We start from the raw sequence: 27,125 nt of genomic DNA, 5'->3' as shown, positions 1-27,125 counted from the left end.
CACTAAGTGGGGTTCCTGCTGGCTGACTCCCCTGGCAGACACCCGCCCCTCCCTGGCGCTGCCAGGCCAGCCCAAGGGCTCAGCCCCGCTGGAGGATCTGCACTTCGCTCGGGGCTGCTGATCTGTTTCAAGGGTTAATTAGCGAACTGCAAAGCGGCAGGGAGGGAGCCTGGGGCCAGGTCTTGGGCCTGGGAATTGAGCTGGGACCCAGCTGTGAACTAAGCCTCCTGAACCCAGTTCAGCTCCTGTCTCAGCCCCTTGGATGGGGCTTTTCCCCTTCCAGCGCGGGGGTCCTGGGGAGAGTTGGGTGATTTGTGGCAGGCGTTGGCCTCCCCTGGGGTCCCGTGGGGTGATAAAATCAGAGAAAACTGGACAGGACCTCACGAGGCCATCAAGTCCCGTCCCCTGCCCTCCCGCCGGGGCCAAGCACATCCGCATCCCTGCCCAAGCTGCTCCTCAATGTCTCCAGCGATGGGGATTCCACAGCCCCCCCGGCAATGGATTCCAGGGCTTCACCCCCTGACAGGCAGGACGTTTTTCCTAATGTCCAACCTCAACCTCCCCTGCTGCAGTTTCAGCCCGTTGCTGCTTGGCCTGGCCTGGCCTGGCCTGGGAGAACACTCGTGACACCCTTTCAGGTCCTGAAAAGCTGTCGTCAGGTGCTGCCTGCAAGGGGGAAATGACATTTCTCTTCCTCCTGTGGGGGTGAGATTAACCAGGGGCCAGGTTCTGCTTGGCCTGGCTTGTGCCATGGGCTGGCCTGGGGCTGCAGACCCTGAGGGTCCTACAAATGGTGCCATCTCCTCCAGCCTGATCATCCCCCTCCAGCACCCGCCTCGCTGCTCTTTGTTCCCTTTCCCGGCTCCTGCTCTCCAGGCCTGGGCTGGCGCCAGCAGGGCCTTGCTAAGGTTCCGGGTCTGTTTTAACCTGTCTCCGTCCCTCCTTCAGTTGCTCCCAACTGGGGGGTGCAGGAGATGGGGCCAGTGCATCTCCCTCACGGGGCCACTGGCCTGGGGCACCTTCCTCCCACTTGCTGGGAGGTACCGCCTCTCCAATCTAGGGCCGAGGCAGTGCGCTCTCACCACTAGCCTACGCTGCTGGCAGGAGAGGGCTTCCCTCCAGGCGGGGCCTGGTTCCTTGCCCTGCTCAAAACTCCCCTGAGCCAGATGTTTTCTAGGACCATAGCAACGCAGGGCTGTGAACAAGTCTCCATTGTGTTACATATCCTGCTGCCCACCCTGCATCCCCCCAGTCCCGTCTCTGTGGGGTGGGAATTCTGGGCATGGCTGCGTTTCCAGCTCCTGGCAAGGAAGCAGACCCCCTGGGGTACGCTGTGGCTGTCGCTGCCAGGGGGCACAGCTAGGGGCTCGGGAGGGCACCACAGATACCCGGCCCCCCACCCGGGGTCGTGTGTGAAACCCAGGTCGTAAATTTCCAGTAGCTCCATTCTGGTTCGGGTCACCGAGTTCCCTTACGTCTCCTTCCTTCCTTTATTGCTCATTTTATTTCTCTTCATTTCCTTAACCCCCCCTCCCCTCCCAACAACCGTCCTTCTGCCTAACCTGTGCCCAGGCCCCTCCTGCAGGGAAGGGTGGGACCCTGCGGTGCCCGGGCTGGGGAGACGCCAGCGACTCCATTTGGAAATGAAACCCTGGCTCGTCGCTGGCTGAGCTGAGGCTCACGTGGGCTGCAGCTGTGACCCCATTCCCAGCTGAGGCTGCAGGGGCAGATGGCTCCACAGCTCATCCCAGGCTGTTCCTGGTCCAGCTAGAACGGGGGCGGGACCCAGCTTCGCACTTGCCCTGGGAACAGGCTGGAAGGCCGGGCCGGTCGGTGTGGGGCAGCCTGGGAGGTGGGACAGCGGCTGAGCCCCTGCGTGGCCCGGGTCTGCCGTTGGCCCCGGCGAGCTCGGAGCCCCCCTTCCACCCTTGCTTTTAGGGGAAGAAGGCTCGTCTCTCAGGCTGGTCTTGGTGCCCCCACGCAGGGGTGCTCTGTGCCAGTGTCCCCGTGCAGCGGCCGACGGGATCGGAGCCCAGGGAGGAGGGTCCCGGCCGGTAGTGCAGAGCGCCAAGCGCAACAGGCCAACAGCAGCTGGGGCCAGGTGAGTCTTGCAAACAATCCAGGCCCTGGCGAGCCCTGGGGGGAGGAAAGTGAGTCCCAGAGTCCCAGACTGGGGGCTCCTGTGAGCCGGGGGCTTCTCGCCACACGCAGCCAGCGAGCAGCTGCCTGCACCGTCACTCCAGGCAGGCTGCCAAGTGGCAAGGTGACAAGGAGGCCCTGGCTCTGTGCCTTTAAGGGGAGAAGGAGCCGCCGGGCTGGGCTGAGCTGCTGGGAGATTATTTCTCCTTGCAAGCTCAGCTGCTGGCTCAGTAGCTGCCCGGAGCGCCTGCAGCATGGCACAGGCCCCCCGGAGCGAGGGAGCCCAGACGGGAGCCAGCCCTGGCCAGGCAACAGCAAGAGGCACCAGCCACTGGTAAGGGCGCCCCAGCGGCCGCAGCACCACTTCTGGGGGAGCGGGGGTGCTGGGGTTCACGGGGCACGGCCCTGGCAGCACCACTTCTGGGGGAGCGGGGGTGCTGGGGTTCACGGGGCACAGCCCTGGCAGCACCACTTCTGGGGGAGCGGGGGTGCTGGGGTTCACGGGGCACAGCCCTGGCAGCACCACTTCTGGGGGAGCGGGGGTGCTGGGGTTCACGGGGCACGGCCCTGGCAGCACCACTTCTGGGGGAGCGGGGGTGTTGGGGTTCACGGGGCACAGCCCTGGCAGCACCACTTCTGGGGGAGCGGGGGTGCTGGGGTTCACGGGGCACAGCCCTGGCAGCACCACTTCTGGGGGAGCGGGGGTGTTGGGGTTCACGGGGCACGGCCCTGGCAGCACCACTTCTGGGGGAGCGGGGGTGTTGGGGTTCACTGGGCACAGCCCTGGCAGCACCACTTCTGGGGGAGCGGGGGTGCTGGGGTTCACGGGGCACGGCCCTGGCAGCACCACTTCTGGGGGAGCGGGGGTGTTGGGGTTCACGGGGCACGGCCCTGGCAGCACCATTTCTGGGGGAACGGGGGTGTTGGGGTTCACGGGGCACAGCCCTGGCAGCACCATTTCTGGGGGAGCGGGGGTGTTGGGGTTCATGGGGCACAGCCCTGGCAGCACCATTTCTGGGGGAGCGGGGGTGTTGGGGTTCACGGGGCACAGCCCTGGCAGCACCATTTCTGGGGGAGCGGGGGTGTTGGGGTTCATGGGGCACAGCCCTGGCAGCACCACTTCTGGGGAGCGGGGGTGTTGGGGTTCACGGGGCACAGCCCTGGCAGCACCACTTCTGGGGAGCGGGGGTGTTGGGGTTCATGGGGCACAGCCCTGGCAGCACCATTTCTGGGGGAGCGGGGGTGTTGGGGTTCACGGGGCACAGCCCTGGCAGCACCATTTCTGGGGGAGCGGGGGTGTTGGGGTTCATGGGGCACAGCCCTGGCAGCACCACTTCTGGGGAGCGGGGGTGTTGGGGTTCACGGGGCACAGCCCTGGCAGCACCACTTCTGGGGAGCGGGGGTGTTGGGGTTCACGGGGCACAGCCCTGGCAGCACCACTTCTGGGGGAGCGGGGGTGTTGGGGTTCACGGGGCACAGCCCTGGCAGCACCATTTCTGGGGGAGCGGGGCTGCTGGGGTTCACGGGGCACAGCCCTGGCAGCACCATTTCTGGGGGAGCGGGGGTGCTGGGGTTCACGGGGCACAGCCCTGGCAGAGCTGGGAGGTGTCTGCAGGGCAGGGGCATGCAGGGTACGTGCCCGTGCGGAGCTCCCGCCGCGTTTACGGCTCTCGCAGGGCGGCAGTGGTGGGTTTGGACGGTTTCCCAGCTGGCCTCCCGCAGCCTTAGGTAGCCCAGGCCGCTCAGTGCTGCAGCCCCTTGGCAGCTCCCAGGGCTGTCCCAGTTCCCATCGCCTTCCGGCTCCAGGAGCGCCCGCCTGCACCCCGAGCGATCCGGCCCTGCTTCCCTGTCCCCCTTGGCAGCTTCTTGGGCAGGAGCTGCTGCTTCGCGGAGCCTTCGCTGCCAGCCGAGAGCCTGGGCTTCCTAATGTTCAGCTGCTGCCTAGACGCCATGGTGATGGGCCTTTTACCACTGCCTGGCATGTTCCCCAGCGTGGCAGGGATGGGGGAGGCAGGGCTTGCTCCAAATCCCTGGGGCCAGATGGTTGCCCCCTTCCACCTGAGGGTCCCAAAGCACACTGATGCGCTCAGCATCACGCAGCCTGCTGCAAATGGGGGGAAACTGAGGCACGGGGAGGCCAAGGCTTGGCGAGGTCCCAGTATGAATCTGTGGCAGCCCTCATGCCCCACAGATGCCTCGCCCTGCTCCCAGGGATGGCTGCTGGACAGTGTCTCCATCGCTTGGTGCCCTGGGGGAAGAGATCCGGCCCCCTCCCTGCCAACACCCAGCACGTCCCTGCACCCTGGCACCGCCTGCCTGCCACCAGTGAAGCGCTCTGGGGACCCTACGCTCTGCCCCATCCTCCTCCTCCAGACCCCGCGGGGGCAGGAAATCGCCTGGCTCTGCCTGTGCACTGAGTCCATGGGGCTGTGCTGGTTCCCACCAGCTGAGGGCTCCATCCCCTCCCAGCTGGCCTGTTGGACGCTTCCCCTGTGTTCTCCCACCCCCAGCTGTGCCCTTTCCATGAGCAGCTGGGGCAGCTGCTCTTGCCTGGGGCTGAGCCATGCCAGGAGGAGGCCTGCCCCAAAGCGCAGCTGCTGGCTCCAGCCTGGGACACCTGGGGGAGGGCAAAGGCTGCACCTGGAGTCTGGCTGGACGACTGGGGCCCGGGTTGCTTCCAGCTTTGGGCGCTCTGCTGAGGAGGCCACCGTGCAGCCAGGTGGGGGGCAAGAGGGGGCTTCTCTCTTCCCGCTGGCTTTCCCCCCATAGAGTCCAGCCGGGACCCCCCCACCGCAGTGGAGTCTGCGAGGCTAATGCCAGAAGGGCGGGGAGCAAAGCAGGGCGCAGAGAAGTCGGGGCCGTTCGCCCGTTGCGCCGGGCTGAGCTGACTCACTGGGGTCTGGCTAAAGCAGCGTCCGCAGAGGCGGCCGGGCCGGGGGACCCCATCAGGAAGGTGCCCACGCCCTGGGGGGCTGCCTCCAGTCTCGCATGGGCCTGTGAGCGCTGAACGCCAGGCAGATGCCTCCAGCACTGGTGAGATTGCCCCACGCCAGGGACCCACGTGCCCGGCCCAGTCTCTCGGCAGCGTCGGCGACACGCCCGGGCCTGGGCACTGTCCCACGGGCTGCGTCGTGGGGTGCTGCCTGCCCTGCTCAGCCCCTTGGGTGCTTGGCACCAGCTGCTGGTGGCAGGCAGGACCCTGACCTGTATGGGCCACTGGTCTGACCCAGGCTGGCCATGGTACTGTGGGGGGAGCAGGCTGGCGCACCCAGCCAGGGGCAGGCGGGATACCAGGCTGCAGGGGGAGGGGGGATTGGTCCTGGGGCAGAGGAGGGGGAGTCCCTGTCCCAGAGGGGGCCTGGGCAGGGGGGTTTCAGCGAACTGTGAGGGCACCTTCCCTTGGCAGGTGTTTCCAACGCTGACACCTGAATGTCTCTGAGCAGGGCTTCGCCTGGAAAGACACGTGAGCGACCCAGCTTGTACCGGCCTGCCAGTGGAACCAGCGCTCTTCCATGAAGAGAACGAAGGGTTCCCACCCAAAAGGAAGCTGCAAAGCCCCCAGTCTCTGTCTGTGGCTGGCTTGACACACCCCTGGAGACAGTCCCAAGGGGGTTTCTGTGTCCACAGCATGGGACACCTGCCATTTCAGCCCCCCGCCCCCAGGGCTGCTGAGTGCCGTGTGTGACGCAGGGGGGGCTGTCTGCTCTGTAACCCAGTGTGCTATGGGGGGGCCTTGCTGGTTGCTGGGCTTGGGCCGTGGGTGACTCCACTGGCGGCTGTTTGTAGCACGGCCCAACAGGACAGCGGGTGAGTCACTAGGCAAGGGGCTCCCAACCTGTCCGACGGGTCGCCTCCCAGGAAGGGAGACAAAGGGAGGCAGGTGGAGACCAACCCCGGTCTGGGGGGCAGGGCTCCAGGAGAGGCAGTTTCCGTCTGGGGAGAAGGGGCTAGGGAGGGGGCTGGGATTGCAGGGTCCAGCCACCCCCATCTCAAGGGGGGGGGCCAAGGCCTCCTGGCCCCAGTTCCTGTAACCAGATGACACCTGTGCTGGGCTGTATCCTGGAGAAGCCATAAACTCCCTCTGTTCTACTGGCTGGTGGAGTCTGTCTGTGCCACTCCGGGGGTGCAGGAGTCGGGGGAACCGTCACACCATGGTCCCGCAGAACAGGCGCTGGTGGGCTGAGACAGGCAGACGTGACGTGGTTCAATGACTCTGGTGTTTTCTCTCGCTAGATTCCTGCTGACAGCACCATGGCGTCGCCCATCCCCCGTGAGTGTCCCCGGAGCCGAATGGCGAGTGGGCAGGGGCGAGGGCATGGCCTGGCTGGGGGGAGGGAAGGGCCACGGAGGGGGGAGTCCAGCCAGGAGCCCGTCGGGTGGCCCTGCCTCGTCCTGATCCCTGGAGGACCAGCAAGCCGGAACGGGGCTGGAGCAGAGAACGCCCAGGAGGCAAAGCGGCGCCTCACGCAGCCCAGCAGACGCAGGTCGACCCCGGACGGCTCCTGGGGACGTTCCGGCACGTGGGAAGTTGGGATATTTGGGACTCTGTCTCCAGGCTGGAGTTTCCCAGGGGACAGACGTTCCCGCGGGGGTCAGCGGGCTCCAGAGAAGACGCCCCACAGCCCAGCAGGAGGAGGCGGGGCTGGGGCTGCCCCACACGTCCCTGTCCCCAGCTGAGGCCCCGCAAGGAGCAGCCTCTTTAGGACAGGCCGGTGCAGGCTGCTCTGGCCCCTGCAGAGGAAAGCAATGGCCCAAGGGAGCCTTAGGACACCCCACGTCGCTGGCTCAGGGGGTGGTAGCCATGCGCTCCCATGGCAGGCCACTCCCAGCAGCGCAGCCTGAGCCCCGCTCCCCTGGCCCCTCGCAGGCCTCCAGCTGGACGAGACCCTGAGGCAGATGCAGCAGGGGACGACGATGCGGAAGGTGAAGTCCAAGAGCTGGAAGAAGCCGCGGTACTTCAAGCTGCAGGACGACTGCATGACTGTCTGGCACCAGTCTTCTTGCACTTGTGAGGCCAAGTATACCTGTGAGTACAGCCGCGGCTGGGAGCCAGCCCTCAGTAGGGTTCAGAGTGAACGGTGTGGCTGCACCCCAAACCCCATCAGTGTATGCACACCAAGGTGTGTGCGTGTTAAGCGTACAAACATGACCATGAGTACGCGTGTGATTGTGTGGTTGGATGCACACGTGTGTATGTGTCTGTGCAGGTGTGTGCGCATACATGTCCGTGCAGGAAGGTATCGCCCATGTCCCCTCTGGCTGGAGCCTTGAGATTTCCCCTGCTTCGTTGTGTGCTGCTTGGGGTGCCCCTTGCCCGTTGGGAGCGAGCCCGCCCGCAGCAAAGTCCTGGTATGGAGGAGTCACTGAGAGCCCGGGTCCCTGCAGCGTGTGGTCCCTCCGGTCGGACGCTCACCGAAATGATCAACCCGCCGCCTGACGAGCCGGGCCACGCAGCAGCCTGCTGCTAACGGCGCGCTCCCCGCCCAAGGGCTTGCAGGCAAATCTGGGACTACAGAGCGAAAGGGCGAGTCTGGTCACACAGCAAACGTGCCCCCAGGGCGTGTGCCCCAGACTGTCAGACCCTCCCTTCTCCAGCCCGGGCCCGAGGGCGCTGAACGGGTCTCCAGCACGGCCTCCCCATCGCATAAGGCCTCCCAGCGCTTAGATACCCCGGGACAGAGCCCAGAGCCAGACGGACGGAGGGATGGGGGGGCATCTGGCACAGGCCCCGCCCCCGTGGGCGCCTGACTCGCCCCCCCCCCCTCCAGTCTCTCTGAGCGAGGTGGAGGCGGTGCGGGAGGGGCACCAGTCGGAGGTGCTGCAGGGCCTGGCAGAGGAGTTCCCGCCCGAGTGCTGCTTCACTGTCGTCTTCCACGGGCGCCGCGGGCACCTGGACCTGGTCGCCGGCTCCCCGCAGGAGGCGCAGTGCTGGGTCCGGGGCCTCCGGCGCCTGCTCGACTTCGTCACCAGCATGGACCAGCAGGAGAAAACGGATCAATATCCTTCTGCCGGCCTGGCCACGCCCTGCCCCCTGCCCTCGCGGGCCAGGGGACCCAGCTGCCTTGGGGGGAGGCGCTGGCTGCCTCAGTGTCCCCGGGGTGTCTCTTTCCCCGCCAGTGGGGAAGGGCCCCTAGGGCAGGGCTCACGTACGGGGGGCACTGGGCCCCGATGGGTGTGTGGCTCTGCACCCGGCCTGGCTGTGCGTGGGCAGGTCAGTGGCGGGGGGGCTACCACCACTAGCTATGGACAGCACCCGCCTGCCTGTTCCCTTCCCCCCTCAGTGCAGGGTGCCCCTCCCGGTCGCTTTCCTTAGCCCTCAGCAGGTGGATCCGGGACTGGTTCCAGAAGGCCGATAAGAACAGGGACGGGCGCATGAGCTTCCCGGAGGCACGGCAGCTCCTCAGGCTGATGAACATAGACATGAATGAGGACCACGCGCGCCGGATCTTCCAGGTGAGCGCCGGGCCTGGAGGGCAGAGCTGGGGCAGGAAGGGCACCACCGCCTGCCTTGCCCCCAAAGACAGGGCAGAGGGCCACAAGGGGCTGGCGGAAGGGCTGCCGCTGTGGGGGCCTTTGTGTCTCGGCTGGAGCCCACAGGGGCCAGCTGCCGAGGTGCACTCAAGAGCCTCTGGATTGAAATCGGCTCCAGAGATTCCCTGAGCCCTGGCGTGTCTCTCAAGTCCAGGAGAATCACTCGTGCGAGTGTCTCGCACGTACACTCCCCTCTCTCCAAGCCCTGCTGCTCTCGGACCCAGCCTAGTGGCTAAGAGTCGGATGCAGACTGGGCATGCCGTTGGCCCCTCTGCCTGCCTCCTGGGAGCTAGCAGCCTCCCCCTTGGCTGCGTCTAGACTGCACCCCCGTGTCGGCAGAGGGACGCAGAGCAGGCCCGTCGACACTGCTAATGAAGCGGGGATTGAAATACCCCGCGCGTCCTTAGCATAAACACGGCCGCCGCTTTTTTTGCGAAACGGAGCTTTTTCGAAAAAAAAAAAAAGCGGCAGTCTAGCCGTGGATCTTTCGAAAAATAAACCCTTTTCTGAAAGATCCTGGATGCCTCAAAACATGAGGTTTAAAGGGTCTTTCGGAAAAGGGTTTATTTTTCGAAAGCTCCGTGGCTAGACTGCTGCTTTTTTTCGAAAAAGCTCCGTTTCGAAAAAATGCGGCGGCCGTGTTTATGCTAAGGACGCGCGGGGTATTTCAATCCCCGCTTCATTAGCAATGTCGACAGGCCTGCTCTGCGTCCCTCTGCCGACACGGGGGTGCAGTCTCTCGCTCCCCTGGGGTACAGAGCCCCCAGAAGGGTTCGAGGCTGGAGGTCAAATCAGAGGCAGGAGAGAAACCTAGAAGAGAAAACTTTATGATGCATGCATGCAGGCTGTCACACCAAGAGTGAAAGCAGCAGCCCTGACAGACAGATTCAGGGAATCTTTATACAGTAAGTTCAGACAGCTCAGTTGTGGATTGTTTTTCTTTAACATATCAAAGTCTCAGCAGGAGCACTCTGAGACTTCTGTTCACCCCAGGAGTGCTAGAAGTAAGTTTTACAGAACAAAGCCATATGAGAATGTGGAGTGGAGGAGTCTACAAGGCAAACTGTGACAAAGATAAGGGTTTACATGACAAATTGTGACAGACTAGGAGTATCCATGAACTTGAGATAGGAGGCGTTGTAAGGGTCTTTGATTAGAGTTAATTTGATTTCTCTCTGTTACAGGGAGAGAGGCCTGGAAAACTTTTAACCCTTCCAGCAGTTTTCTTTAGAGAGTTTTGATTTCCTGCACAGTCCCCCCTTTAGACACAATTGGAGTTATTGGATTTTTCTCCCACAACGCGCGGGGTATTTCAATCCCCACTTCATTAGCAATGTCGACAGGCCTGCTCTGCGTCCCTCTGCCGACACGGGGGTGCAGTCTAGACACAGCCCCAGGGACGTTTAAGGGGGACACAGCCTATGAGTTTGGGAGCCCAAGTTGAGGTTTAGAAAAATAGAGGAAAAGACATTTTCCCAACCCTGTCTGTTCCCTATCCGTCCCCCCGGACTCATCATCCACCCATCTGCCCGTCCACCCATTCATCAGTTCTCAGCATCCAGCCTCCTGCCCATCTCTCCATCCACCCATCTGTACCCTTTATACATCCATCCACCCACCCCCACCATCTGTACCCATCCGTCCATCCATTCATCCAACTGTACCTATAATACATTTGTCCATGTATAGCCACCATCCATCTGTCTGTCCTGCACCTATCCACCCATCTGCCTGTCCATCCATCTGTACCCATTATACATCCATCCATCTGTACCCTTTATACATCCATCCACCCACCCCCACCATCTGTGTCTGTCCTGTACCCATCCGTCCATCCATTCATCCAACTGTACCCATAATACATTCGTCCATGTATAGCCACCATCCATCTGTCTGTCCTGCACCTGTCCGCCCATCTGCCTGTCCATCCATCTGTACCCATTATACATCCATCCATCTGTCCTGCACCGGTCCATCCATACCCAACATGCGTCTGTCCAGCATCCAGCCATCCATCTGTACCCACCATCCATCCAGCATCCTGCACCCACCCCTGCTGCCATGTTGTACTGCCTGGCTGCCTATAACGCCCATCATGGCATAGTGAAGGGTGGTGAGTGGAGGCCAGATCTCACTGGCTGGCAGAGACAATTTTGGTAGGGGCCTCACGCCCGACTGACAGGATGGTCGGTGAGGGGGGCGGGGGGTGGTTAGTGCCGGGGGCTGGTCAGTGCCAGGGGCTTGCAGGGTCAGTCCTGAGGCCTGGCCGGGCCCTGCTCTCGCTGCAGGAGGCCGACCGGTCGGAGTCGGAGACGCTGGAGGACGAGGAGTTCGTGCTGTTCTACACGGCGCTGACGCAGCGAGGCGAGGTGCTGCGCATCTTCCAGGAGTTCTCGGAGGCGGGGAAGAAGTTGACCCTGCTGGAGTTTGCGGATTTCCTGCAGCAGGAGCAGCAGGAGCCGGAGAACTCCAAGGAGCTGGCCATGCAGCTGATAGACAGATATGAGCCATCGGAGACCGGTGAGGGTCAGAGAGAGGGCAGGGGCCAGTGCCTACAGGGCCTGGTCTGTTTCATGGGCAGAAACGGGCTGTCGGCCTCCCCGGGAACCCTCCGGCTGAATTGCTCTCAGGGCCTGGGCGCAATGAGGCTCACCCCTTCCAGAGCGGCACCCCCTTCTTTGCAGTGCCAGCCTTTTCGTGATCCCCTTGCAGCTGCTGTCAGAGTGGGAAGTGTACGGCCATCAGTGAGCCTGCTCTGCGGGTGTCTCTGGGGGCGGACGGAGACCCTGCAGGGTCCGGGCACATGGGGAGTGGGGGATTGTCTTGGTATTAGATTGTAATAAAACTGCATCTCAGGCTCCCCCCGATTGTCTCTTGCTGCCCAGGAAACGCTGCTCCAAACCGGTGCTGCTAGGAAATTAGACCCCTGGGCACCAGCGGAGCCTCCTGACGGCAGCTGGCCCAGGCTCCAGGGCAGAGCCAAAGGCAGGGAATGTGAATGGGCGGCGAGGACGGGTTTGCATGTGGCGCTGTCGGGCCGACCTGCTGCCAGGGGCTGGGATTCCAGCTGGGTTTATTCCAGTTGGCCGTTGCCCGTTCCCCTGACCCACGGGACAGCTTAGGGAGTTTTTCTCTCTGCCTCTCAGCCTGGTGTTTCGTGAGCTCTAGTCATCGCCAGGATCTCTCCTCTCCCCTTTGGGGAAGGCTGGCCCCACGCTTGCCTCCAAGCAGCTAGGAGCACTCTCTTTGCCTGGGCTCACGGCCCTGCTGGAGACGGGTCCCTGGGCAGGCGGGGTGGCCGGACTGAGCTTCCCGGTTCCTTGACGCCTCCTTCGTCCCCAGCCAAGGTGCGCCACATGCTGACCATCGACGGCTTCCTCCTCTACCTGCTCTCGCCAGACGGCGACATCTTCGACCCTGCTCACGAGTCGCTTTGCCAGGACATGACCCAGCCCCTCTGCCACTACTTCATCTCCTCCTCGCACAACACCTACCTCCTGGCGGACCAGCTCCAGGGTCAAAGCAGCATCGAGGGCTACATCAGGTGGGGGGGAGAAGGGCCCTGGGGCGTCGCATGGTCTCCGGGGGGCCCAGCGCTGGGTATGCAGGACTGCGGAGGGTCTCTAAGTTCACATGATTGTGGTGCCTTTCCAGCGAGCTGGGAACCCATTGCCCTGAGCATCAGCTCCCCCAGCCCCTTTCTGCAGAGCCCATCGGCCCCGGCCCAGCTCACGTGGGAAACTTGGTTCTCCCCCATGCCCCGCCTGGATGGATAGTCCCGCCGTGTCCCGCCTCGTGGAGAGCTGCTGCAGAGGACAAGGCGGTGGCTCACGGGCATCTCCCTTCGGCAGGGCTCTGAAGCGGGGCTGCCGCTGCGTGGAGGTGGACTGCTGGGACGGGCGCGGCGGGGAGCCCGTTGTGTGCCACGGCCACACGCTCACCTCCCAGATCTCCTTCCAGGACGTGGTGGCCGCCCTGGGGCAATACGCCTTCCAGGTAGGACTGCCCCCGCCAGCCCTGCTATGGCCCGGGGGTGGGTCGCAACAGGGCTCCGGAGGCCCTGAGCATCCTTTTCGCCTCTTGCTACATGGGTCGGGGATATAGGGAAAGCCCAGGCTAGCCCTGCCTACAGGGGTGTTTGCAGGGCCCCTGGTGGGGGCAGCCACTCGCCCCAGGGGAGCTGACTGTGAAGCAGCTGCCACGTTCCGCTCAGAGGTGGCTGCATCACTGTGGCGGGCGAGGCCGTCGTGCCGAGGAAAGGCCCTAGAGCCGTATTAGCGGGTGCCAGGGTGGAGCGTCACCGGCCAAAGCTGAAGTGCTGCAATTGACTCAGGCCCCAGGGTTCCTTCAGCTTCCCGCTCCCTCCTTGGGACTGGGGAGGACACGGGGGTTGTGGCTGCAGGTGCTGCAGATCAGTGTCCCCAGGTTCTGCAGGGGGCTCAGCAGGGGGCTCTGGCTGCAGGGAGCTGGGCGGGGGCTCAGCAGGGGGGCTCTGGCTGCAGGGAGCAGGGCGGGGGCTCAGCAGGGGGGCTCTGGCTGCAGGGAGCTGGGCGAGGGCTCAGCAGGGGGCTCTGGCTGCAGGGAGCTGGGTGGGGGCTCAGCAGGGGGGCTCTGGGCTGCAGGGAGCAGGGCGGGGGCTCAGCAGGGGGCTCTGGCTGCAGGGAGCAGGGCGGGGGCTCGGCAGGGGGGCTCTGGCTGCAGGGAGCAGAGTGGGGGCTCGGCAGGGGGGCTCTGGGCTGCAGGGAGCAGGGTGGGGGCTCGGCAGGGGGGCTCTGGCTGCAGGGAGCTGGGTGGGGGCTCGGCAGGGGGGCTCTGGGCTGCAGGGAGCAGGGTGGGGGCTCGGCAGGGGGGCTCTGGCTGCAGGGAGCTGGGTGGGGGCTCGGCAGGGGGGCTCTGGGCTGCAGGGAGCTGGGTGGGGGCTCGGCAGGGGGGCTCTGGGCTGCAGGGAGCTGGGTGGGGGCTCGGCAGGGGGGCTCTGGCTGCAGGGAGCTGGGCGCGGGCTCAGCAGGGGGGCTCTGGCTGCAGGGAGCTGGGTGGGGGCTCAGCAGGGGGGCTCTGGCTGCAGGGAGCTGGGTGGGGGCTCGGCAGGGGGGCTCTGGCTGCAGGGAGCTGGGCGGGGGCTCGGCAGGGGGGCTCTGGCTGCAGGGAGCTGGGCGGGGGCTCAGCAGGGGGGCTCTGGCTGCAGGGAGCTGGGTGGGGGCTCAGCAGGGGGGCTCTGGCTGCAGAGAGCAGAGTGGGGGCTCGGCAGGGGGGCTCTGGGCTGCAGGGAGCAGGGCGGGGGCTCGGCAGGGGGGCTCTGGCTGCAGGGAGCAGGGCGGGGGCTCGGCAGGGGGGCTCTGGCTGCAGGGAGCAGGGTGGGGGCTCGGCAGGGGGGCTCTGGCTGCAGGGAGCTGGGCGGGGGCTCGGCAGGGGGGCTCTGGCTGCAGGGAGCAGGGTGGGGGCTCGGCAGGGGGGCTCTGGCTGCAGGGAGCTGGGCGGGGGCTCGGCAGGGGGGCTCTGGCTGCAGGGAGCAGGGTGGGGGCTCGGCAGGGGGGCTCTGGCTGCAGGGAGCTGGGCGGGGGCTCGGCAGGGGGGCTCTGGCTGCAGGGAGCAGGGTGGGGGCTCGGCAGGGGGGCTCTGGCTGCAGGGAGCTGGGCGGGGGCTCGGCAGGGGGGCTCTGGGCTGCAGGGAGCAGGGCGGGGGCTCGGCAGGGGGGCTCTGGCTGCAGGGAGCAGGGTGGGGGCTCGGCAGGGGGGCTCTGGCTGCAGGGAGCAGGGTGGGGGCTCAGCAGGGGGGCTCTGGGCTGCAGGGAGCAGGGTGGGGGCTCGGCAGGGGGGCTCCGGGCTGCAGGGAGCAGGGTGGGGGCTCGGCAGGGGGGCTCTGGCTGCAGGGAGCTGGGTGGGGGCTCGGCAGGGGGGCTCTGGGCTGCAGGGAGCTGGGTGGGGGCTCGGCAGGGGGGCTCTGGGCTGCAGGGAGCTGGGCGGGGGCTCGGCAGGGGGGCTCTGGCTGCAGGGAGCTGGGCGCGGGCTCCGCAGGGGGGCTCTGGCTGCAGGGAGCTGGGCGGGGGCTCGGCAGGGGGGCTCTGGCTGCAGGGAGCTGGGTGGGGGCTCGGCAGGGGGGCTCTGGCTGCAGAGAGCAGAGTGGGGGCTCGGCAGGGGGGCTCTGGGCTGCAGGGAGCAGGGCGGGGGCTCGGCAGGGGGGCTCTGGCTGCAGGGAGCAGGGCGGGGGCTCGGCAGGGGGGCTCTGGGCTGCAGGGAGCAGGGTGGGGGCTCGGCAGGGGGGCTCCGGGCTGCAGGGAGCAGGGTGGGGGCTCGGCAGGGGGGCTCTGGCTGCAGGGAGCAGGGCGGGGGCTCGGCAGGGGGGCTCTGGCTGCAGGGAGCAGGGCGGGGGCTCGGCAGGGGGGCTCTGGCTGCAGGGAGCAGGGCGGGGGCTCGGCAGGGGGGCTCTGGCTGCAGGGAGCAGGGCGGGGGCTCGGCAGGGGGGCTCTGGCTGCAGGGAGCAGGGCGGGGGCTCGGCAGGGGGGCTCTGGCTGCAGGGAGCAGGGTGGGGGCTCGGCAGGGGGGCTCTGGCTGCAGGGAGCTGGGCGGGGGCTCGGCAGGGGGGCTCTGGCTGCAGGGAGCAGGGTGGGGGCTCGGCAGGGGGGCTCTGGCTGCAGGGAGCTGGGCGGGGGCTCGGCAGGGGGGCTCTGGCTGCAGGGAGCAGGGTGGGGGCTCGGCAGGGGGGCTCTGGCTGCAGGGAGCAGGGCGGGGGCTCGGCAGGGGGGCTCTGGCTGCAGGGAGCTGGGCGGGGGCTCGGCAGGGGGGCTCTGGCTGCAGGGAGCTGGGTGGGGGCTCGGCAGGGGGGCTCTGGGCTGCAGGGAGCTGGGTGGGGGCTCGGCAGGGGGGCTCTGGGCTGCAGGGAGCTGGGCGGGGGCTCGGCAGGGGGGCTCTGGCTGCAGGGAGCTGGGCGCGGGCTCCGCAGGGGGGCTCTGGCTGCAGGGAGCTGGGCGGGGGCTCGGCAGGGGGGCTCTGGCTGCAGGGAGCTGGGTGGGGGCTCGGCAGGGGGGCTCTGGCTGCAGAGAGCAGAGTGGGGGCTCGGCAGGGGGGCTCTGGGCTGCAGGGAGCAGGGCGGGGGCTCGGCAGGGGGGCTCTGGCTGCAGGGAGCAGGGCGGGGGCTCGGCAGGGGGGCTCTGGGCTGCAGGGAGCAGGGTGGGGGCTCGGCAGGGGGGCTCCGGGCTGCAGGGAGCAGGGTGGGGGCTCGGCAGGGGGGCTCTGGCTGCAGGGAGCAGGGCGGGGGCTCGGCAGGGGGGCTCTGGCTGCAGGGAGCAGGGCGGGGGCTCGGCAGGGGGGCTCTGGCTGCAGGGAGCAGGGCGGGGGCTCGGCAGGGGGGCTCTGGCTGCAGGGAGCAGGGCGGGGGCTCGGCAGGGGGGCTCTGGCTGCAGGGAGCAGGGCGGGGGCTCGGCAGGGGGGCTCTGGCTGCAGGGAGCAGGGTGGGGGCTCGGCAGGGGGGCTCTGGCTGCAGGGAGCTGGGCGGGGGCTCGGCAGGGGGGCTCTGGCTGCAGGGAGCAGGGTGGGGGCTCGGCAGGGGGGCTCTGGCTGCAGGGAGCTGGGCGGGGGCTCGGCAGGGGGGCTCTGGCTGCAGGGAGCAGGGTGGGGGCTCGGCAGGGGGGCTCTGGCTGCAGGGAGCAGGGCGGGGGCTCGGCAGGGGGGCTCTGGCTGCAGGGAGCTGGGCGGGGGCTCGGCAGGGGGGCTCTGGGCTGCAGGGAGCAGGGCGGGGGCTCGGCAGGGGGGCTCTGGGCTGCAGGGAGCAGGGCGGGGGCTCGGCAGGGGGGCTCTGGCTGCAGGGAGCAGGGCGGGGGCTCGGCAGGGGGGCTCTGGCTGCAGGGAGCAGGGTGGGGGCTCGGCAGGGGGGCTCTGGGCTGCAGGGAGCAGGGTGGGGGCTCAGCAGGGGGGCTCTGGGCTGCAGGGAGCAGGGTGGGGGCTCAGCAGGGGGGCTCCGGGCTGCAGGGAGCAGGGTGGGGGCTCGGCAGGGGGGCTCTGGCTGCAGGGAGCAGGGTGGGGGCTCAGCAGGGGGGCTCTGGGCTGCAGGGAGCAGGGCGGGGGCTCGGCAGGGGGGCTCTGGCTGCAGGGAGCTGGGCGGGGGCTCGGCAGGGGGGCTCTGGCTGCAGGGAGCAGGGCGGGGGCTCAGCAGGGGGGCTCTGGCTGCAGGGAGCAGGGTGGGGGCTCAGCAGGGGGGCTCTGGCTGCAGGGAGCTGGGTGGGGGCTCAGCAGGGGGGCTCTTGGCTGCAGGGAGCTGGGTGGGGGCTCGGCAGGGGGGCTCTGGCTGCAGGGAGCTGGGTGGGGGCTCGGCAGGGGGGCTCTGGGCTGCAGGGAGCTGGGTGGGGGCTCGGCAGGGGGGCTCTGGGCTGCAGGGAGCTGGGCGGGGGCTCGGCAGGGGGGCTCTGGCTGCAGGGAGCTGGGCGCGGGCTCCGCAGGGGGGCTCTGGCTGCAGGGAGCTGGGTGGGGGCTCGGCAGGGGGGCTCTGGCTGCAGGGAGCTGGGCGGGGGCTCGGCAGGGGGGCTCTGGCTGCAGGGAGCTGGGTGGGGGCTCGGCAGGGGGGCTCTGGCTGCAGAGAGCAGAGTGGGGGCTCGGCAGGGGGGCTCTGGGCTGCAGGGAGCAGGGCGGGGGCTCGGCAGGGGGGCTCTGGCTGCAGGGAGCAGGGCGGGGGCTCGGCAGGGGGGCTCTGGGCTGCAGGGAGCAGGGTGGGGGCTCGGCAGGGGGGCTCCGGGCTGCAGGGAGCAGGGTGGGGGCTCGGCAGGGGGGCTCTGGCTGCAGGGAGCAGGGCGGGGGCTCGGCAGGGGGGCTCTGGCTGCAGGGAGCAGGGCGGGGGCTCGGCAGGGGGGCTCTGGCTGCAGGGAGCAGGGCGGGGGCTCGGCAGGGGGGCTCTGGCTGCAGGGAGCAGGGCGGGGGCTCGGCAGGGGGGCTCTGGCTGCAGGGAGCAGGGCGGGGGCTCGGCAGGGGGGCTCTGGCTGCAGGGAGCAGGGTGGGGGCTCGGCAGGGGGGCTCTGGCTGCAGGGAGCTGGGCGGGGGCTCGGCAGGGGGGCTCTGGCTGCAGGGAGCAGGGTGGGGGCTCGGCAGGGGGGCTCTGGCTGCAGGGAGCTGGGCGGGGGCTCGGCAGGGGGGCTCTGGCTGCAGGGAGCAGGGTGGGGGCTCGGCAGGGGGGCTCTGGCTGCAGGGAGCAGGGCGGGGGCTCGGCAGGGGGGCTCTGGCTGCAGGGAGCTGGGCGGGGGCTCGGCAGGGGGGCTCTGGGCTGCAGGGAGCAGGGCGGGGGCTCGGCAGGGGGGCTCTGGGCTGCAGGGAGCAGGGCGGGGGCTCGGCAGGGGGGCTCTGGCTGCAGGGAGCAGGGCGGGGGCTCGGCAGGGGGGCTCTGGCTGCAGGGAGCAGGGTGGGGGCTCGGCAGGGGGGCTCTGGGCTGCAGGGAGCAGGGTGGGGGCTCAGCAGGGGGGCTCTGGGCTGCAGGGAGCAGGGTGGGGGCTCAGCAGGGGGGCTCCGGGCTGCAGGGAGCAGGGTGGGGGCTCGGCAGGGGGGCTCTGGCTGCAGGGAGCAGGGTGGGGGCTCAGCAGGGGGGCTCTGGGCTGCAGGGAGCAGGGCGGGGGCTCGGCAGGGGGGCTCTGGCTGCAGGGAGCTGGGCGGGGGCTCGGCAGGGGGGCTCTGGCTGCAGGGAGCAGGGCGGGGGCTCAGCAGGGGGGCTCTGGCTGCAGGGAGCAGGGTGGGGGCTCAGCAGGGGGGCTCTGGCTGCAGGGAGCTGGGTGGGGGCTCAGCAGGGGGGCTCTTGGCTGCAGGGAGCAGGGTGGGGGCTCAGCAGGGGGGCTCTGGGCTGCAGGGAGCAGGGCGGGGCTCTGCTGCCCTCCTGGGCCGGGAGGGACATTTTTAGGCCTTGCCTTCCCTAGGAAGCCAGGTGGTTTCTTCCCTGGCACATGGCAGCCCTGGCTGGTTCCTGCGGGAGGCCGTGGCAGCAGGCGGAGGGGAACCAGAGGCCCTGCCCCGCCCCAGGGACCAGGAGCTGCGGGTGTTTTGCTTTGCAGGCGTCCGACTACCCCGTCATCCTGTCCCTGGAGAACCACTGTGGCCCGGAGCAGCAGCACGCCCTGGCGCAGCACCTCACGGGCATCCTGGGAGAGCGGCTGCTCACGGCCCCCCTCGAGGGCTGGGACCCCGCCCGGCTGCCTTCGCCAGAGGTAGGGCAGAGCCTGAGGGGCTGTGGCTGGGTGGCTTCCCCAGGGCGCTGAGCTCGCCTGGCCCCTCGTCTCAGCCCCTCCACCCCGCTGGTGACAGCTGCCCCCGCCCCCCACACCAGCAAGTCTGCCCTGAGCGCACCGAGAGCGCAGCCAGCCATTGCCAGCAGGGCCCTGGGGGAGCTCTTCTTTGGGGGGGGGGGCAGGCTGTGGGGCACGCTGGGGGAGGTGGAGTTGCATTTCCTCCCTTCTCCAATGGGGGCGCTCTCCTGAATCCATCTGCCATCCCTGCCCATGCAGGGTCCATCCCCTATGCCATGTCCTGCATCCCTCCCCCTCTATCCACTCCCCCTGCATCCCTCCCCTCCATCTCTCCCCTGCATCCCTCCCCTCCATCTCTCCCCTGCATCCCTTCCCTCCATCTCTCCCCCTGCATCCCTCCCCCTCTATCCACTCCCCCTGCATCCCTCCCCTCCATCTCTCCCCCTGCATCCCTCCCCCTCTATCCACTCCCCCTGCATCCCTCCCCCTCTATCCACTCCCCCTGCATCCCTCCCCTCCATCTCTCCCCCTGCATCCCTCCCCCTCTATCCACTCCCCCTGCATCCCTCCCCTCCATCTCTCCCCCTGCATCCCTCCCCTCCATCTCTCCCCCTGCATCCCTCCCCCTCTATCCACTCCCCCTGCATCCCTCCCCTCCATCTCTCCCCCTGCATCCCTCCCCCTCTATCCACTCCCCCTGCATCCCTCCCCTCCATCTCTCCCCCTGCATCCCTCCCCCCTATCCACTCCCCCTGCATCCCTCCCCCTCTATCCACTCCCCCTGCATCCCTCCCCACATCCACTCCCCCTGCATCCCTCCCCTCCATCTCTCCCCCTGCATCCCTCCCCCTCTATCCACTCCCCCTGCATCCCTCCCCCTCTATCCACTCCCCCTGCATCCCTCCCCTCCATCTCTCCCCCTGCATCCCTCCCCCTCTATCCACTCCCCCTGCATCCCTCCCCTCCATCTCTCCCCCTGCATCCCTCCCCCTCTATCCACTCCCCCTGCATCCCTCCCCCTCTATCCACTCCCCCTGCATCCCTCCCCTCCATCTCTCCCCCTGCATCCCTCCCCCCTAACCACTCCCCCTGCATCCCTCCCCTCCATTCTTCCCCTGCATCCGCTCCCCCTCCATCTCTCCCCCTGCATCCCTCCCCCTCTATCCACTCCCCTGCATCCCTCCCCCTCTATCCACTCCCCTGCATCCCTCCCCCTCCATCCCTCCCCTCCATCCCTCCCCCCATCCACTCCCTCTGCATCCTTCCCCCTCTATCCACTCCCCCTGCATCCGCTCCCCTCCATCCCTCCCCTGCATCCCTCTCCCTCTATCCACTCCCCCTGTATCCGCTCCCCTCCATCCCTCCCCTGCATCCGCTCCCCTCCATCCCTCCCCTGCATCCCTCTCCCTCTATCCGCTCCCCCTCCATTCCTCCCCTGCATCCGCTCCCCCTCTATCCACTCCCCTGCATCCGCTCCCCCTCCATCCCTCCCCTGCATCCGCTCCCCCTCCATCCCTCCTCTCCATCTCTCCCCCTCCATCCCTCCCGCTGTGGCCTCCCCTGTCCGTTACTGGATTCCCATGGGGGCAGGCAGATCACTGTTGCACCCACTGGTGTGTGTCTGCCCCGCATTCGGTGCAGAGTGGCCAGGTGAGGCGTCTGATGAAAGCTGAGGCCGTGCTGGTTCTGTTTGTGCTACTCGTATGGGTTTTGGAGTGTGACGTTACGAGCAGGGGCTCTGTGCTTGTATTCTTCCCTTCAGCCTGGGAGAGACACAGCAGCAGGCATCCACCACCGATTGAGGGGTGTAATCCAGGGGCGTCTGGGGGCACTGCTGAGGGGTCAGCTCAGGGCAGATTGCTTAGAGCCAGGGCTGCTCACAGCCCAGGACAGGGCGTCCTCCAAACCAGCCACCCCGAGAACTTCTGTTTGCCACGTGGGCCAGCAAGGAGTCAGCCCGCAACAGCCCAGTTCTCCTGCACCACGACCAGCACCGCTCCTGACACCGGGGAGGGGTCCTGAAAACCCATCTCCCAACTCCCAACAGGTTCTCCCAGTCCCAAAGGACCCGCCACAGTCCCGGGGCAAGTTACAGCTCGGATCTTACCCCAAAGAGCTCGCTGGGCCCGTCCGTTAGAATCCACAGTCGGGAGGGAGGGAGGAAGGGAGGGAGGGAGAGAGGAAGGGAGGGAGGGAGGGAGGGAGAGAGGGAGGGAGGGAGGGAGGGAGCGAGTTAGCGCTTGGTGCCGGCTTGTGGACAAGGTGGGAGAAAGTGCTGGGTTAAGCCCCGTCTCTGGAGCACAGGCGCTGCTGGGAGGGGCCATCCCTCCGTCCTTTGTTCCAAGCCTTGGTTCATGGCAAAGACCCTGAGAAGTTTTGGGCTGACGACGCTGGAGGAGCCCCCAGGGCCCTTTCTACGTGCTGGGCCATGGCGGGTCTCCCATTGCTCCCTGCGGGAACACACAGCTCCAAGATGGAGTTTGTCACGGGCCCCTGGCTCAGGCCGTTCTAGGCAGACGCCAGGGCCCACGTTCCACGTGGAGGTTTGCAGGAAAGTCCATTCCGTGCTGCTGGTGCCGCCTGTGCTTCCTGTTCATTGCCCCTTGCTGGGCCAAGCAGCCGGACTAGCCCTGCCCGACACGCTGGCTGGGGCGCGGTGGGATCTGAAAGGCAGACCCAGCCGGTGACCCCACGCTGATACCCGCCCGCAATCACGCCCCCAGACCCGCAAGCCAGGCGCTTTGCACACGCATCTCGCTCGGCCCGCGTGGTGCACCGTGTGCTGCAGGCATGTCACATGGCCTGGACCCTGCCTCCGTCTCCCCGTGTCCGGCAGGCGCTGAGAGGAAAGATCCTGCTGAAGGGGAAGCGGGCAGAGAGCCCCGCACACTCGCTCAGTGGGCAGCCGGACGAGGCCACGGAGGGGGACGTGTTGGAGGAGGAGGAGGAGGAAGGGCTGGAGGCGGAGGGAGAGAGACAGAGTCACGAGGCCAAGGTACAGACGCGCCCCCCCCCCAGCTGGGAGCACCTCCCCGGGGCGTGGGCTCTCAATGGAAGGCTGCTCTCCGTGGGCACTGGCCAGCTGGTGGCATCGTCCCATAGAGCGCTAACATCTTCTTGCACCCTGCCCTGGGCTTCTGTGGGGCCCATGGTGTGCCACCCGGGCCCCAGAACGCCCCCAGACACTGGGGAACGCCAGGCCAGGAGCTGTCCCAGCCCGGCTCCAAGCCTCCATAAGCCACCCAGGGGGTTGGGCTTTTGCCAGGACTTATCCTGGTGACCCTGAGATTGGCAGCCCAGGGGCTTGGCCCACGGTGGCGCGAGCAGCCAGCAGAGCCCACAGGTCGGTGTGCACGCACACAGCAGCCATGGCTTTCCCGGGGCGCTGGCTCTGCCCAGGGCCCCGCTGGCTCAGCCGGTGCTGCAGGTGCCGGCGCCACGGGCCTTGCCCCGGGCTCTGACCCACTTGGCACATGTCCCAGGTCAACGCGCTGTCCGACTGGGTCGTGTACTGCCGCAGCGTCCCCTTCCGCAGCTTCCGGCAGGCCCGCGCCTGCCGCCAGCCCTACGAGATGGCCTCTCTGTCCGAGCCCAGAGCCAGGAAACTGATCAAGGAGGCTGGTAAGGGGGGAGTGTCCCTGGCAGGGTGGTGCTCAGAGGCAAGCCCAAACACTCAGGGGCCAGGCCAGGGCTCCCCTGCTGGAACCCCAGAGCTCTGGCTGGGGGGCAGGGCAGAGCTAGCCTCCTGGCCTGCAGCAGCCCCCCGGCCGAGTGATGGGCTGTCAGGCCCTGTTCCTGAGGCACCGATGGCCTGAAATCCATTGGCAACAGGGGCAGGGTCCCTGGGTTCTAGCCCAGCTCTGGGAGGGGAGTGGGGTGTAGTGGTTAGAGCAGTGGGTGCTGGAACTTCTGCATTCTGTCGCAGGTTCTGCCAGTGCCCCTCTGGGAGCTGCGGCCAGGCCTCCCCCACCCCGTGCCTCAGTGTCCCCTGCCAACCAATGAGGCTGATAATGCTGAGATCCCGGCAGGGGAGCATCCTGGGGCCCGAGGGGAAGCTGCGTTAACCAAGGCCCTGTGGGGAGGGTGCCTGGCCTGTGCCAGACCCCAGGTGTCTGGGTCACAGTCCGGGCTGGAAAGTGCCCTGCTGCGGGGGGCAGCTCCGAGGCCGTCAGTCCCTTGCAGCCTGGCCAGATCCACCCCCTTGCAGCTGGATCCTCATCCCCTCTTGGGCTCACTGGGCCTGGCATACAGCGTCCCAGCTCTGCTCAGCCCCTCTGCCCGGGGCAGCTCCGGCTCAGTGGGGTCTGGCCAGCCCTGGTGCAGCCAGTAGGGGGGTCCAGCCAGTGGCTGGGGCTCTGACCTGCATGCCCAGCGTGAAGCCCCTCGCCCACGGGGCAGCCCTGGCCAGTCAGCTCCGTGCCCAGGCGGATGCGGGGGTGGGCTCTGCAGGCTGGGGTGGGGAGGCCTTGGAGTTAGTCAGAGGGGTAGGTGCGGGGTACCCGGGAGGGGGCCCTGGGGGGGGAGTCAGTGAGGCCGTGGGGGGGAGGGGGGAAGGATGCCTGTGTGGGAGGGGTCGGTGAGCCTAGGAGTGACCGTCTCTCTCTGCCCCTAGGGAACGAGTTTGTCTGCCACAACGCCCGGCAGCTGACGCGCATCTACCCCCGAGGGCTGCGGGCGGACTCCTCCAACTACGACCCGCAGGAGATGTGGAACGTGGGCTGCCAGCTCGGTAGGGCCGGTGGCGAAGGGCAGGAGCCTGGTCCCGAGTGCAAGAGACCAGGTCTGGGGCCCCGGGGCCCAGCGCGAGAACCAGGTGCTGGCCAATCCGACCCAGCCGTGGCCGGGCTGGGGCCCAGGACCCCCCGGGATCCGCCAGCAACGCTTGGGTGGCTGCTGGGCACGTGGACGGGGCCCCCCGGGCTGGGCAAGTGCTGCTACCGCCCCCGCCCTGGCCGCAGCCGCCCTCTTCCCTTCCTGTCCTAAGCTGCTGGGTGCTGGTTGAGCCGGGGGCTCCGGCTGGGGGCGGAGGGAGCTTGAGGCTCAAGGCAGGTCAGGATGTTCCTAGAGCTCGTGGGGAGCCCTGGCAGGAAGCGGCGTCCGACCCCCACCGGCGCCTTCCGCCTTCCCCCGCAGTGGCCTTGAACGTGCAGACGGCCGGGGCGGAGATGGATCTGAGCGACGGGCTCTTCCGGCAGAACGGCCGCTGCGGCTACGTGCTGAAGCCGGCGTTCCTGAGGGATGAAGGAACCACCTTCGACCCTGCCGATTCCCGGAGCTGGGCCGGGGGCGGCCCCTGGAGCCTGGAGATTCAGGTACCCCAGCCTCCGGAGGGCAGAACCGTGCTGCCCAAGGGCCTTTCGCCAGCACGAGGAGGGGAAATGGGGCAGGTGGTGCCTGGTGGGAGGGAGTGGGGGAGGGAGGCAGGTGTCTCATCACCCTCTTGGGGCAGCCGTGGCCTGCGGGAGAGACGCCCGGAGACATGGGTCTGGGCCCAGCTGCCGGGCCTGGGTGCAGCGTCCCAGGCAGCATGTGGCGAGCAGCCGGGCCCTCCCAGAGCTCCCGGGCCCTCGCTCCACTGCGCGGTGTCCCACAGGTTATCAGCGGGCAGCAGCTCCCCAAAGCGGCCAACAGCACGGCCAGGTCCATCATGGACCCGCTGGTGCGCGTGGAGATCCATGGCGTCCCTGCCGACCAGGCCAAGGAGGAGACCAAGTACGTCAGTAACAACGGTGAGTCTGGCCCAGCCGGCTGGGGCAAGGCACCGGCCTCGGCCCGTGAGCCTGTCTTCCTTCAGGGCAGCCCTCCCGCCGCCAGCCCCCAGGCTCCCAGCCCCGGCCCATCACTGCCTCCCCCTCCAGGCTTCAACCCCAGCTGGGAGGAGACGCTGCAGTTCACAGTGCGCGTCCCCGAACTGGCCCTCGTGCGCTTCGTGGTGGAGGATTATGACAGGATGTCCAGGAACGACTTCATGGGCCAGTTCACCCTGCCGTTCACGAGCATCAGAGCAGGTGAGCGCCAGACCCACGGCTCACGGCTCACTCTGCCCAGCGCCGGGGGCTCGGCGGGGGCAGGGGGCAGAGCTCAGCCTCGCCGTGGCATTGCCAGGGGGTGCCAGCTGCCAAAGCTGGGCAGTAGCTCATCAGAGGAGCAAGCTGGAGCAAGAGGTATATGCCTCTGATCACCCCCACGGAGAGAGGGAGGTGGAGCAGGCAGCGTGGGGGAGCAGGCGGATCACGGAGGGATTGTGAAGGGCAGAGGGAAGGAGACCTCCAGCCAGTCTGGGATGCAGGGAGGGAGATGGGACTGTGGAGGGGCTGACGGGGACCCACAGGGGGACGTCGGGCGCTGCTGATGCTGCGCTAGAGAAGGGCACGGCCTGAATGCTGGGGAGGAGCAGGAAACCCGGTGCTGGGGGCAGTTGAAATCAGGCTGGGGAAGCCCGGCAGAGTAGATCCGCGGGGAGCATCGCATGGCCAGGCCAGGACCCCCTCACCTTGTCTCCACCGCAGCCCTGCAGCTCAACCCCATCTCGCCGGTGTCTCCTCGGCAGGGTACCGGCACATCCACCTCCTCTCCAGGGACGGCACGGCCATGCCGCCCTCCTCGCTCTTTGTTCACATCAAGATCACGGAGCTTCCCGAGCCCGAGTAGCAGCCGAGTGGGTCGCGCTAGCCTCCTGCCCTCTGCCCCGCCTGGGACGGGCCCTGTCCCGACAGCTGCTGGAGAGAAGCCGCCCGGCCCTGCCCGCCCCCTGCCAGGAGGCGGCTGGAGAAGCAGCTGCTTCGCACGACGCTTCTTTTCTTTTTGCCCCGTCTGTAGCCTTGGGGCTGCCGCTATTTCGGCCCTGACTTGAGCCGGCTGGGAGGCAGGAGCCTGTTCCTTGTCAAGCGGCTCCCACCTGACCTCTGCCCCGCTCTGCGCGAGGCTGCGGGTGGCCGTGGGGCCTGGCCACCGGGAGGGAGGCTCAGGGGAGTTTGCACGTCCCACGCAGTAGCACCCGGCACTAGAAGAAGCCCAGCCCCAGCTCCGCAGCTAGGATCAGGCCAGCTCTGGTTTCCAGCACCTCCCCCTCCCACCTCCAGCGGCCCTGTCCGTGTTCCTTGGCTTGCAATATCCTCACACAGGGATCGGGGCCTCTCTGCCAGGCGCTGCCTAGACCCGAAAAGGCCCCTGCCCCAGAGAGCGTCCAATGGGAGGAAAGGACACGAGCCACCTGGGGCAGATGGGTGGGGGGGAAGAGCTCAAGGAAAGCAGGTGCTTGGCCGGATGGGTGGGGTCAGGGCCCCAGATGCCAGCCATTGATTGTCCCCGGTAGAGCAAGGGCGGAGCTGGCAGCCACCCCCCCGGGGCATGGGCAGCTGATCTCAGTTTTTGGGGGGGGTACTCAGTGCACCAGGTGTGTGTAGCCTTCTCTGGGGAAGCGGCAGAGCAGGGCCTGGCCAGCAGGGAATAGCCTCCGTGTCCATCAGCTGGGGACGTCCTGAGGTCCCCTGTGGTCCAATTCTCCCTCATGCTTGAAGCTGGGGTTGGGGACGGGGCTGCACCCGCCCCACCGCTCTACGAACGGCCCCCGCCTGCAGGGCTGGCGCTGAGCCGGCTGGGGGGGGCTCTTTTCTGTCCCTTTTGGCGCTTGTCCTGTTCTCTTCCCTTGCTGCTGCCCGGTGCCCCAGGGAGACGCAACGTGCCTCCCGCCGCATGCAGAGCCCTACGGCCACAGCCACCCTCCCCCCATCTCCGCACACATCCCGGGCTGCGTGTGGAAGGGAACAGCGGCAGGGCTCAGGGCATTTTTGAAATTCATAACGTGCAGAGGCCCTGAGGTGCCAGGCCCAGTGTTGCTGGGGGCACCAACCTGCCCTGCCCAGAGGCACGTGCCCGGGGCTCACTCATGACACACATTAAGCCCTGCACACCACCAGCAATATGTATCCAGGGAGCCCTCTGCCAGGCCTGCAGCTCCAGTCTTGTTCCTCCCCACCATGCCTGCAAGAACCAGCCCCGGCAGGATGTGGGGGTGACAAGAAGTCCACCAGCATGTGGACAAGGGCGATCCAGGGGATAGCGCGTACTCAGCCCTTCAGAAAGCCTTTGACGGGCTCTGAGGTGAAGCAAGCTGCCATGGGATCGGAGGGAGGGTTTCCGCGTTAGCAGCTCGTTAAAAGACAGAAAACGAAGGGGAGGGGCAGGTCTACGCTATCCGCTCCTGTTCAGGAAAGGGCTGGGAGCCAGAGGAGAGTTCCCC

At 67.6% G+C, this 27,125-nt stretch overlaps 1 protein-coding gene across 3 annotated transcripts; it reads left to right on the top strand.

Moving 5' to 3' along the window:
- Window positions 1–1,772: 1,772 nt before the first annotated feature.
- Window positions 1,773–27,125, top strand: PLCD4 (phospholipase C delta 4). 3 transcript variants are annotated; one of them, XM_075932974.1, is made up of 16 exons: window positions 1,773–2,101; window positions 6,373–6,409; window positions 7,007–7,165; window positions 7,908–8,136; window positions 8,463–8,592; window positions 10,959–11,190; window positions 12,013–12,214; window positions 12,522–12,666; window positions 18,692–18,844; window positions 21,720–21,878; window positions 22,366–22,504; window positions 23,496–23,663; window positions 24,017–24,195; window positions 24,477–24,612; window positions 24,742–24,891; window positions 25,434–27,125. In XM_075932974.1, the coding sequence occupies exons 2-16, from the start codon at window positions 6,391–6,393 to the stop codon at window positions 25,532–25,534; spliced, it is 2,301 nt and encodes a 766-aa protein (XP_075789089.1). In that variant the 5' UTR covers window positions 1,773–2,101; window positions 6,373–6,390; the 3' UTR covers window positions 25,535–27,125. The 3 variants fall into 3 exon arrangements, with proteins under 3 accessions (XP_075789089.1, XP_075789087.1, XP_075789088.1); XM_075932972.1 differs by lacking the exon at window positions 1,773–2,101 and adding an exon at window positions 2,293–2,460 and having other exon boundaries at window positions 25,434–27,121; XM_075932973.1 differs by lacking the exon at window positions 1,773–2,101 and adding an exon at window positions 2,295–2,460 and having other exon boundaries at window positions 23,496–23,612; window positions 25,434–27,119.

Source organism: Pelodiscus sinensis, chromosome 7 (assembly GCF_049634645.1).
Source record: "Pelodiscus sinensis isolate JC-2024 chromosome 7, ASM4963464v1, whole genome shotgun sequence".
In the NCBI taxonomy this organism is placed as follows: domain Eukaryota; kingdom Metazoa; phylum Chordata; order Testudines; family Trionychidae; genus Pelodiscus; species Pelodiscus sinensis.
The sequence above is the reverse complement of the archived record's forward strand: the minus strand, read 5'-3'. Positions and strand labels throughout refer to the sequence as shown.

What these genes read in the sequence shown, in the direction of transcription:
- PLCD4 (XM_075932974.1), top strand. An exon ending in TGGGGCAATACGCCTTCCAG is followed by an intron (nt 12,667 to 18,691) that starts GTAGGACTGCCC and finishes TTTGCTTTGCAG; the next exon opens with GCGTCCGACTACCCCGTCAT. An exon ending in CCCGGCTGCCTTCGCCAGAG is followed by an intron (nt 18,845 to 21,719) that starts GTAGGGCAGAGC and finishes CGTGTCCGGCAG; the next exon opens with GCGCTGAGAGGAAAGATCCT.